This window comes from Meleagris gallopavo, chromosome Z (assembly GCF_000146605.3).
Source record: "Meleagris gallopavo isolate NT-WF06-2002-E0010 breed Aviagen turkey brand Nicholas breeding stock chromosome Z, Turkey_5.1, whole genome shotgun sequence".
NCBI lineage: Eukaryota > Metazoa > Chordata > Aves > Galliformes > Phasianidae > Meleagris > Meleagris gallopavo.
Window position 1 is genome coordinate 42910021 of NC_015041.2, and position 12693 is coordinate 42922713.

The window sequence follows — 12693 nt, forward strand, 5'->3', positions numbered from 1 at the left end:
TTTTTTTTTAGCTTTTAATTTAACTTTGTTATTTCTGTTTCAGATCTGTCTTAAACTTACCTACTTTTTTCTCCCCTGTGAAAGCATGTCTATTGAAAAATACCGTTTCTATTTACAAAACCTGGCTTAGACGGAAGATATTCATAGGTACTGGCATAATTGAGAATGCTGGTTGTGATACTGCAGTACTGATTAGGAAATTTTTGCAGTGTTTCCCATGTTTTTAGAACTGTATAAGAATACTGACGGATAGGATTCAAGCATCAGTTACTTTTCCTGAACTGCAGGTCAGCATGTTTGACTACAGTCCTATGCATTTGTTTACCAAGAAAGTATAAGCTAGTTTATGTTCTCAGTCACCTTCAAAAAGGAGGACAGGGATAGTGAGAATTATGTTTTTTAGCTCCTTCATCAGATACTTTGAGAAAGTTATCCTTAGATTTTTTTTTTGTCTAGTTGAACACAGAGTGAAGAAAGGCATGGAACTGTGTCGGGGGAGGGTCAGCAGGCAGGGGTTACTCACCAGAGTAGTGAGCATGGAACAGGCTGCCCAGGGCAGTGGGTATGGCTCCAAGTGCCAGAGTTCTGAGAGCATTTGGATGGATGTGGGTGTTCTTAGGTGTAGGGTTTGGATTTTGGGTGGTTCTATGTGGAGGCGGGGGTTGGACTCAGTGATCCTTGTGGGTCCCTTCCAAGTCGGGATATAGTATGATTCTGTGATTCTGTGAAACCATTGTTCTTGTGAAACTGCAAGTGTATATGTATATAGATATGTACAGAAACATGTATGTTTGTTTTTCCTTCCACTTAACTGCTGTCTTCAGTGAGGGAATTTTATGATGGGTAACTAATGAAACACAGTATCTGGTGATCTCCTTTACAGACTGTCTCACTGAGAATCGTGATATTAAAATACAAATTGCTATAAATGACTCTGGGTCTGAAAAAGACGGAAAATATTCATAGGTACTGGCATAATTGAGAATGCTGGTTGTGATATTGCAGTACTGACTAGGAAATTTTTACAATGTTTCCCATTAAAACTTGAAGTCACGTCCTACAGATCTGGTGCATTTATAAGCTGACAGCAAAACATGGTGTCTGCTTAAAGACATCAGTAGGTTCAATGCACAACTATTTCATTTCTAAATAAAGATTTAAGAACAGAAATTGCCATTTGCAGTAGCAAAATGCATGACAAAAGTTGTGAATTCTCCTAGAGGAAATGTAAGGCATATTCAGATTGACATGTTGTAAATAATTTTTTCTAAACTACGAAGATCATGGGACAGTGTATGGGGCTGCTGAATCATGGCCTGAACCTTTGATTGATCACCTGAGGCGAGCAGTGAGTCAGCCACGGGAGCACAGGAGAAGGCAATTCACCTGTGCTGCAGGAAGGGGTGGAGCCTGGCTCCACCTCTCCTAGACCCATTTAAGAGCTGACTGCTAGTGGGGAAGGATCTCTTCTGGAGATCTGCTCCATCAGGAGTTCATCTCGCGAGCCCAGGACAGGGGGAGTGACTTTCTCTCATTTCCTCCTAATATAAATTATATTAGCCAAGCTTCTTATACAGTTCTAGGATACACACCATCTGTATATCCATTGATTAAACAGACAGGAATGGTAATGAGTAATGAAGTAAAAATCTTTTTCTGACCAAATAGATCCTGATTACCTAACAAGCACTGGACTTGTCTAGTCTGTATGCTGTTTAATACTTATGATCAGCTGTCACCAGTTTTTGTCAAGACTATTTACTTTTTTAGGATGCTGAAAATTCCATACAATTAATAAAAAGTATTTTAAGATGCTGGTTGTAACTTTATTATTGGCAGTCAAAGCATCATTTTCAAAATCTTCAGCACCCAAATGGCAGCTATATGAAATAAACTATTTATTATTTATTATTAAACCTTTAATTTCTCTATTATATTAGCCATATTGATTGTCCATGAATATGCCTTCTAGCCAGGGCAAACCTGTCTGAAGCAGAGAATGATACTGTAATCCTCTCTAAATATAGTAGATTAAGTCCATAACATGTTTTTTCTCCTGAAGAGCAAAGGGTTTAGGTTATGTTCTGTAGAAAAGCTAGTGTTGGTATATTCTGTTTTTCTAATGTTAATTTAAATGTTGCTTTTTTTTTTTTAACCTCTTGTAGTTAGGAAAATCATATTTGATTTTAGGTGCTATTTGTCACAGGTTTCTAGTAGTCAAAATCTTCAAAATTCCCAGATAGCGTGACAGTCCTTAGATGAGAAAACTGTGCAAAGATGAAAATATAAGATCAAGACATTGTCAGATCAAAATGAAAGAAGAAATTTCTTATTACATTTTTGTTTTTTTAATGTGAGTTTGTAGACTGTAGGCATAGGTTAATACAGAAAAAACATGGCCAGTGCCCATTTCACTGTTGATTCTGTTTAACTGGCCCTTTTTTCCTTTCCTTTTGGTCTGTTTTCAGGTTTGTAAATATCTAACTCCTGAGGTCTTGCCTTTCATTTGTAGTTGGGTGATGTGTAACTAGAAAACTGTTTATTCATTGAGAAACTGTTGCTTTGAGAAACTATGTTAGACCTATATAAACTGGACCCAGTAACCTTATATCAGAATAGCTTAAATGTGTTATTGTGTCTATAATCTTGTTGGTCTCCTTTATCTCTGGGCTGTCTCTTCAAAAATTGCCTTGTCAGAGTCTTACCAAGGTCACTGTATGCTGCCAGCATGAGCTTAAGTGACATGTTAGCCAAGCAAGTTGGAACTGTGGATAAATGTGATACATCACACAATAAGAATACTGTTTGCATGTATGTGTTCACCTGAGGCTGAGTTACGGACTTGATATTTCAAGATTTCTTTTGCTTCTGAGTTCTCTGATGACAAGAATATGTTCTTGTATATCCATAATGTCCTCAAGCATTCAAGGCTTAAGATTCCAGATACAGTGGGACATTCCAATACAGTTTTGCTGGACAGTACAGTTTTTATCTGAAAGTCAAAATAGAGTTTTATACTACTGTCATTTGCATTGGGAATTTACACTGCTCAGAAAAGAAAAAAAAATACAACTTGCTTAAAGAAAATAAGGAGATGTCTTAAGCATATCCATTTTACATCCTTCACAAACTTGGCAAATAGTTCTCCTTTGGGTATACCTGCAAAACATTGCATTAATTTGTGTATCATAGTTATTAGACAAAATAAATGGTTGAGAAATTCATTTAAATCACAATAATAAAGTAGGTAAAATCTCCATTTAATGGGTAAATGACACTGATATAAAACAATGTCTTTGTTTCAGTAACATTGTCTATAAAGGGGTTGGAAACTTAGGATCTGTCTGAGTTCAAATTTTTGCTGAAGAAATGATGCATGGCAATGTTCAGCATGATTCTCTAGGATGACAATCAAATTTGTTAGTATTTTGATGTCTATGTATAATTTATGGGAATAGTGGATAGAATAGTCTCTTGGGTTATCTGCAGATAAGCAGAATGAATTTCAGTTGCCATCATTCTTTCTTCTATTTTTTCCTTCTCCTACAAGATGATGATATCCCTCTTTCATCATCCCTTTTCTTCTATCCTTCTACACATATGTATGCACATCTAACATTTTCTTCCAAACATAAAATAAATAGCAGAAGTGATAACATGAATAAAACTATTAATGAGGATCTTGCCAGAGTTACAGGGAAAATAGATTATATTATGTAAGTACTCATATCACCTATTCAACTATACCTGTGTATCTTTTCTGCAGGTGACAGATCAGTCAGTGAAAGCATTTGCTGAGCACTGTCCTGAGCTGCAGTATGTTGGTTTCATGGGCTGCTCCGTTACATCTAAAGGAGTAATTCACCTCACTAATGTAAGTATCATAGCTGCTTTTATTTTCTCATTAGCGTTTCTGACTGTTGCCAAACAATAGGTATCGACCAGGGTCATGCTGCCAGGGATAGAAACATGACATGATAAATTAAGTTTGTATTATTTGAACAAATGTTTGGATTTCCTTTTGTTTAAAAACAAAGGCAAAAACACAAAAACAAACAAACTGGAAAAACATATTTACTAGCAGTGTTCCCTAGGGGATGGTAGTGGGTCTGGTCTTGTTCAGTATCTTCACTGACAATGAGGGGATAGTGTCCACCCCCAGCAAGTACACCGATGAAACAAAGCTGGGAGCATGGCTGATACACCTGAAGGCTGTGCTGCCATTCAGCAAGACCTGGACAGGCTGGAGAGTTGGGCAGTGAGAAATCAGATGAGGTATAACAAAAGCAGGTGTAGAATCTTGTACCTGGGAAGGAATAACAACATGTATCAGTACAGGTTGGGGCATGACCTGCTAGAGAGAAGCGCTGTGGAGAAGGACCTGAGGGCTCTGGTGGATGACAGGTTGGCCATGACCCAGCAATGTGCCCTGGTGTCCAAGAAGGCCAATGGGACCCTGGAGTGCACTTAGAGGAGCGTGGCAAGGAAGGATCCTCCTCCTCTACTCTGCCCTGGTGAGGCCTCACCTAGAGTACTGTATCCAGCGGGGACAGAACAAGTGAAAACGGCCATAAACCGAGCATAGGAAATTCCACACCAATATGTGAAGGAACTTCTTCACTGTGAGGGTTATGGAGCGCTGGAACAGGCTGCCAAGGGTGGTTGTGGATTCTCCTTCTCTAGAGATATTCAAGACCCACCTGGATACCTACCTGTATGGCCTGATGGCCTGCTGTAGGAAGCCTGCTTTGCAGGGGAATTGGAATCGATGATTTCTAGAGGTCTCTTCCAAACTCTTACAATTCTGTGATTCTTTGATATTCAAGGGATGGTACTTTCTCTCAGAATTAACCATGCTGTATAGTAAAATGTTTTTAAAATTGCCTAGTTATACTAGACTTTATTGCTAACACTACAAAAATTCTTGAACTGGAAGTACATGATTCTGAGTGCAAGAGATTTAGATAATCCTTTCACTGCAACAATATATCCCCTGTGTACACATTTTGTATATATTCACATCTATATTATAGTTTAGTGTGAGAATTATAATTTATTTCCTTTTTTTAGTTCTTACATAATAGGAGTGATGTGTAGGAGAACTTTTTTTGTGTAAACCTGCAAAGATTAGTGAAAGTGTTCAATAAAATGAATTACTTGGATGAGGTGATAAACAGCCTATTAATTAAAATTCCCAGCTGAAAGTAAATTGAGAAATCATGTAAAAATAAAGGAGATCAGAAAATGCACCTTTGACAAAGAAGTTAGTATTTAAAAGAACTATTGGTATTTATAGCTAAGAATTTAAAAAATTGAAATAGTGGAGGAGAAAATAGAACCTACTAATAGAATCACAGAATCATTTGAGTTTCAAAGGACCTTAGTCCAGCTCCCATGCGGTGGACATCTACAGCTTGGTCAGGTTCCTCAGACTGTCCAGTCTGAATGCCTCCAAGGATGGGGTATCCATCTCCTCACTGGGCAACTGTTGCAGTGCTTCATTATCTTTATGATAAAGAACTTCTTATATCCAGTCTAAATTTCCCCTATTATAACTGGTAAACATGTCTGTAGAAATGGGAATTCAATATAACCAAGTTCTGGTAAGCAATGAACACAACAGTTCAGTTGGAAAGAACCTACAAAGACCATCTAGTTCAACTGACCACTTCAGCTCTAACCAAAGAAAGCATTTTACCAATAGCATTGTCCAAATGAATACAGACAGGCATGGGACATCAACCGCTTCTCTAGGAAGCCTATTTCTGTGGCTAACCACCCTCATGGTGAAGAAATTAATCCCTGTGTCCAGTCCAAACGTCCCCTGGTGCAGTTTTTTTTTTTTTCCCATCCTGCAATCAGCTCCCGGGGGCAGAGCTTGGCCTGAGCCTTCTGCTTGCCTCCTCAGGAGCAGCAGAAAGCAGTAAGGTCACCTCACTGATGTGATGTGATCTGTAAGGCTCACTAAGTGTGTTTTTAACATACAAGTGACATTCAGTGCATGATAGTAGTGTGGGTGGGTTTCTTTCTCTTATTTTGTTTTCTAATATTTGTTGATACTTTAAGGTGAGATCCTTATAAAAACACTTGCATTATAGGCAAGGGTTTTGATATCTCATACTGCAGGAAAAAGAGTGGGTAAGGAGATCTTTCCCATCATAGTGTGAGACTAGCAAAATTAGCACTGGAATTCTGAAACTACTGAGAAGTGGTATCTTGTTAAACTTGCTGTAGTGACATTGATGGTTGTTTCCATGCACCTCTTCCAGATGACTTGTTTCACTCATAGTACAGCAGGCAGTTTTAAGTAGAACTCTGAATTGCACTGAAGCATCTGGCACTAGCACACATTTCATTTCTACAGTTTTTGTTTGGAGGAAATAACCACTATCAGGGAATGACAACAAATATCTGTGGAACAATAGCTTTATCTTAAACTGCTGTGTCTGTCTTTTCCAGAATTAATCTGTTAATGACCCATTTTTTGTTGTTTTTTTTTGTCTAAATAGTGTGCATTTCTTACCATCAGTTCATAAATGGTTTTAAATGGTCATAAATGGTCATACTAACCCGTATTCTAAGAGAACGTGGAATCTGTTCTTAGCTCTGATTGGCCTGTGAATGTGTCCTGCAAGGCTGTGTAGAGCAAATACTCTTCTGTTCTTCTTCCTGTGTGCAAACCAGAGATAACAGTGCTGGCCACCGTTGTAAAATTCCTTTGAGACTGACAGATGTATAGGAATTGAGTGGTTTATTATTACTGTATTTTCCCTTTAGTAATGTTAGCTCCTCTTTGAAAATACTGACACTCAGATATTCTGCATTACAGTGCTGCTTAATCACAAAGCTTTTTAAATATCTATTCACGGAATATAGTAGTGAAAGCGTTCTATGTTTTAGAAAAGAGGAAGCATTCAATATTTCTTTTCAATATTTTTGTTCCTCATCATAGTGATATTAAAAATAATTTTTTATCTGTTATAATTCTAGCACTTCTTTTCTTTGAAGTTAGTACAAGTTACAGAAAATATACGCCAAGTAAATTATGTAGATGTGTAGATGCTTACTGGGCAAGTGGAGAAGCACTGCATACTGCATACACAGAGGGAGAGGGAAGAAAGGAAGGAACGTGTTTTTTCAGTTCAGACTGTTGGACTCTCAGCTGTAACCAGGGGTTTGTTCTGATGACTTCAGTAAGTTCAGATTTATAGACCAAATATTGAGGAGTTATTCAGAACTGACATTATTCTCTTGATAGATTTTTAATTTTATCATCTACACGTGGCTAGACTGATTGTGCAAGAGCCTTTTCTAAACTGAAGTACTGTGTGCTCCCTTTCTTCAGTTCCTGATATATTTTCACGTAAAATACACTGACTTGTCCTTTTTTATGGTAATATTTCAGCATAGTTTCTACTCTTAAAGTCTTATTCCCCCCTAACATAATTTTTCCTCTTTGTCTAGGTCTAGAGAATTTTTTATTTTCTTTTAAACAATTAGTAAAACAGGCTCTATTTCATGAGGAGGCATGTAGTTTATTTGAACCTGCTTGCATTTGATAAAATGTCCTTTTAAATGTTAGTCTTCCAATCATGGGAAAAGTTCCCTAAGATTTCTGAATATAATGATTCTGAGAGATTCTTTCTGGGGTTTGCCTTCATTCTGAAAATGTGGCAGTCCTATATAAGAGACCCTTTGTCAGCAGTTTATGGGCTGATTTGTCCCAGTTCCATGAATAGGGCGGTGGAGGGACTCACGGATCCATACCCTGGAAAGGGGTAAGGAAAAAGGATAGAGAGATGGGCCCAAAGCAAAACAGAAGCAACCATCTGAGGAGAAATAAATTTACAAAATAAGATGCAGGAATGCAAATAACAGGTGACAGGATGAGGGGAGATGGTCTCAAGTTGCGCCAGGGTAAGTTTAGGTTGGATATTAGGATACACTTCTTTACAGAAAGGATTGTTAAGCACTGGAATAGGCTCATCAGGAAGGTGGTTGAGTCACCATCCCTGGATGTGTTTAAAAACCATTAGAATCTAGTGCTCAGGGACATGATTTAGCAGAGGGTTGTTCAGTTAGAGTAGAATGGTTAGGTCATGGTTGGACTTGATGGTCTTTTAAGGTTTTTTCCAACCTGAGTGATTCTATGATTCTGTAATACAATATAATTAGAATTGAAGGTAATAAAACAAATAAAATGAGAGAGAGTGTCTGAAAGCTGAAGGCCTTACTCTAATGCTGAGGCGAGACATGTGGTTGGGACGGGCAGAAGGGAGGAGAGCCCAGTCCTGTGACCCTGCCAGGGATTTTCTCTCTTCTCTGAACGCAAAGTCCTCTGGGGTATGTAGTTCTTCTGCTCTTCTGGGACAGGTACCCAGACTGGAGCATTAACTCTTTAAGTCCCAGTGCGCTATGTGATTTGTGATGTGTAATACTGATAACCAAAAATCATAAAATCATGACAACCTTTTTAAATCATGTAAATCTAAACCTGACCTTTCTAGTACATGAAGTTAACAGTGTCCTTCCCAAGAGATTCTTTTCATCATTTATAAGAGTTTGATTCTTGTAACCACAGTTTTTTGTGTTTAAAAAAAAAAAAAAAAGCAGAACAGACATTGGAGAGAATGTTGATTGCATGATTTGAAAGAGCTTCAGTACTCCTTGGGCGTATGAAAATTTCCAAAACAAAAATGGTTCATTAGGTGTACTTGAGAGCAAATAATGTAAATCATGATTCAGTGATAATGCGTTTTAACAGCAGCTATTATTTCTAGTTTATAAATTCCAACTTTTATATCTCAGGTACTATATATGCAGTTTAAGTGTGCATGCAAGTAGTGTTTTCTGCTGCTTTACAGTGGGCTTCACCCATTGAAAGGAAGGTGGTATACTATTTTCTGTAGTTTAATTTGTGAAAGTATGCATGCAAGAATTTGAAAAACTTGAATAATTATTATTATCATTCAGGTTGGAAGAATAGCACCATGAATACAAATGTCTTTTACTTTCCTGTTGTGCTAATAACAAAGCAAAACATAACAAAAAAGGAATATATTGAATAAATGTTTCCTTAAGTAATATATCTTTTAAATGCCCCCTTTTAATTAAGTTAAAAAATTTTTTACAACTCTGTATAGCCTTCAAAACCAAGTTATTTTTTGTCTCCTGTAAGTTGTGAAATTCAGCCATGCTTTCAACACAGTTTTTGAACATGTATTCCTTATTTAAGCATTTCTGATTTAAACTCAGTCCTGCAGTTTTTTTTTTAAGGAATTAAATGTCATGAATGTGCAGAACATTAAATCAGTCTATTGTAAAATAGTTTCTTCCATAACTATTGAATCATTTTCTAGTTTTTTAAGCCATATATGATTACTATTTCATGAAATTGTGTATCTCGATAATATGGTTCTGTTACTTCAGTTTATTCTTAAATCAAAATTAATGTATGTACCTTTTTAAAAAATGGTTTATAGATTCTATTGACGTAATGATAAAAAAGAAAATTAAAAGAAAAAAAAAACATGACAGTAACTTAAATTCTTTTTATGGTTGCTCGTTTTTTACTTCCTGTGATCCTACATATCCTTTGGAGGGTTTAAATCAGAGACCATTTTATTCCCTGATGATATATATACACAGAGAAAGTCAAGTAAATTAAGCTTAATTAGCAGAAGATGTGAATTTTAAGCTCATTAAGTCCATAAGTATTTCCTTCAGAAATAATTTGGCTGTAGTTCTGAAGAGGATCGATCTTATATGAATTGTTTTAGTTTTAAGGAATCGTATCTTCAGAGGAATTATGTGCGTGGGGAAAAAAATTACAAACTCATTTTATTTGTAGTTCCTTACAGTAACAGCTAAATATTTACAGAAGTAGATGAGTTTACACTGAAAAACAACCTGTAATCCAATTTTTACTATCCAGAGCATATGAAATAGATCCTAAATTTTCACTGATTCAGTTCAAGCATTCTGTCTCTCATTCTTGTTCTTGATTTGCATTCGACATATTTTAGTTCCACTAATGGAAATATTATGAATTACAAACTTGGTAGCATTCTAACACAGAACTACCAATATAATCTCTGAATCTTTAAATGTATGAACTTCCATAAAATTTAATTTATATTAAGCAACAAACAAGTATTCAAGAAAAGTGCCACTATAGCTTAAAATATTTAATGTCCAAAAGTAGTAATTTCTTAAAAATATATATATATATTTTTAAATTTAATTTCAAGCATCTGAAACTCTGGTTTTCAAATTTCCTTTGCCTCAAGCCATTTTGTGATATAAGTTGTTCTGCTTCATTTGTTATTCATGGTGCAACAACTTCTATGAATTTTCACAAGCAATCTCCTCATAAATCCTTTATGTACTGGGCTGTCAATTGTCTGACAATTTGTGAAACTGAGGGGAGGGTAGCAACATCCTGTTCCCTCCTGGTCTCATTCGTCTGTCCAGACTCATGATAAAATCTGAACATTCTTACACTATTTCATACAATTTTAGCACAGAGTTCTGAGTCAAAATTCAGGATAATAGAAAAACTGTTATGTATGTAGCAAATAAACTTCGTTTAACTTCTCTTCTTTTCCCTTAATTCTGCATTTTATTTTTCATTCCATATTTTTAAGCCCGCTATCTGCGTTGTCAAATTAAATACAAGGCATTTTGTTTGCTAGAGTTGAGCTTAGATTCTGTTCATGGAGAGCATTCTTTGTAGAGCTATAGAAGTAAGAGTTGGAGAAAAATGTAAAAAAAACATATTTAAAAGAATGGCCCTAACATTTTGTGATAAAATGATACTTCTGTATGAAGAAAATCTGTTTTGAATTGGGGGTAGGGGGTGTGAAGAAAAACTTCTATCTGTTGTCCTAACACTGAGTAGTCAAGTAACAGAATATACTTTTCTGTGGAAAAAATGTTGATCAAAACCATGCTTCATCTCAGGATTTATGCATTTGAGGCTCAAATGTCCCAACTATCCAAAATGTTAGCTTCAGAGAAGTTAAGTTGTTTAATACTGAACTAGTTTTAGATGTGAGAGACAAAGGTAGCTATAAAGTATATGCAACTGCTCTTGCCTATGACAGGAAAAAAAAAATTGGTAGAAGCTACTTTTAAAATGCTATTAATTTGGTCACTCACTCACAGTTAGATTTCACATAGTTTTTGAGTCTAGCCATGTAAAGCTAGAATATTTTTTTCCTGGGGAATAACAAGTTCTTTCTGCTGCGTTCATCATTGCCTCAAATAGGTAGATCCTCTGATTTAAAATCATGTTAGGTGCTTTTTTAAAAAGAACTGATTTTTCATACATTAAGTAGTCTCTCTTTTAAGTTCATGGTCTTTTCTCTCTAAGTAATTTCAGTGACAAAGACTTAGAAGAACTGTTACCCACTCTTTATGTTGTCTTAAAACAAATTTTGTTTATGTATCAGGATTATGTTTTTCTCAGAGGGAACATCCTCAACTTCTATTTGAGGACTCTTTGAGGTAAACATTTGCATAATGTCACAGAGTGTATCTACTGCTGAAATGCCCACTAGGTCTATTTCGTATGCTAAAAAGTCGGCTGTTTGATGTAAAATGGTTCTCTAGTTACTTTGGTGGACATGGGTTTAGGACGTTTGACTTTGATTCACATTTCTATAACAGTCTGCAAATCTAATGATAATCAATGTATTTGTGCCTCATTTCCTTGTTTTATAAATAGAGAATAAGGCATTAAATAATTTAAAGCAAGATAAGCATAGAGGTAGATAGAAATCATGGGGAACATGCTGAAATTTTAATCACTGCAAGAATCTTACAAACTAGAACTTAGTAAAGATATCCTGCTGCAATCATACGCACATTACATTACTCTTGACTTTCTGTGAGTTGGGGTAGTCAGCACTGATGTATTTTATGCAGAATCATTACGGGGGAACAGAAACAAGCTGTTCCATCTCAACTGTGTGTTGATATTTATAGAATCTTTGCCCGAAGTTGAGAAATCTTTAACACATTGCTTCTGATATACAAAACATGTGCAATGATTTTTCAGATTTTGTCCATGCAGTTGCAAAATAAAAACGATAGAGTGATTTCTACATTTCAGGAAGCGTGTTTGAGTCATTAATTTGTATCAGAACTTCACATAGGGATCCAAGCATGTCATAGGCATTGAACAAGTTATTGACAACATAGTGCAAAAGCTGAATTGTCTCACATGAATGAAGGTGAGGATAACTGAAGTTGCCTTGTGCTTCTCCTTTTCGTAACTTAGGGAGAAAAATGACAGGTTGCTTGTGGGGGATGCATAGAAGATGTGCACAGAAGATACTGCCCTCACAGGAAATTTAGAATTATGCATATAGTGCAGGGCCTACAAGATCTGTCTGCTTTACCAACACTATCAGTCATATGCCTTTCTCTCTATCCAGCAATTAAGAAACAGAAGTGCAGTGGGACTGCAACAAGGAACTCAGCAGTACCTTTTAATACTGGGAATATTTTTCTCCTATTTCCTCTAAAAATGGCCTGCAGTTGTCTCTCAGAGGTCAGGCTCCATAATTTTATGCTTGTTCAGCAGAATTACTGGAAGCAATATGTGGTTTATCTTCAAATTTTAGAAAGTGTTAAAAACTTTTGTGAAAATACCAGTTTCCATGGAAGACTACCTACGTTTTGTTTTTT

General features: G+C 36.2%; 1 protein-coding gene across 2 annotated transcripts in view; it reads left to right on the forward strand.

Moving 5' to 3' along the window:
* The window catches only part of FBXL17 (F-box and leucine rich repeat protein 17), a 172953-nt gene that overhangs the window by 110591 nt on the left and 49669 nt on the right, over window positions 1-12693 (forward strand). Inside the window, exon 4 of one of the 2 annotated variants that reach the window (XM_031557339.1) lies at window positions 3767-3949. The exons of the other annotated variant lie outside the window; for it this stretch is intronic. Coding sequence (XP_031413199.1) covers window positions 3767-3934 — 168 coding nt within the window. The 3' untranslated portion in view covers window positions 3935-3949. Of the gene's footprint in view, window positions 1-3766; window positions 3950-12693 lie in introns of those variants that run through there. 2 annotated transcript variants of the gene reach the window in all.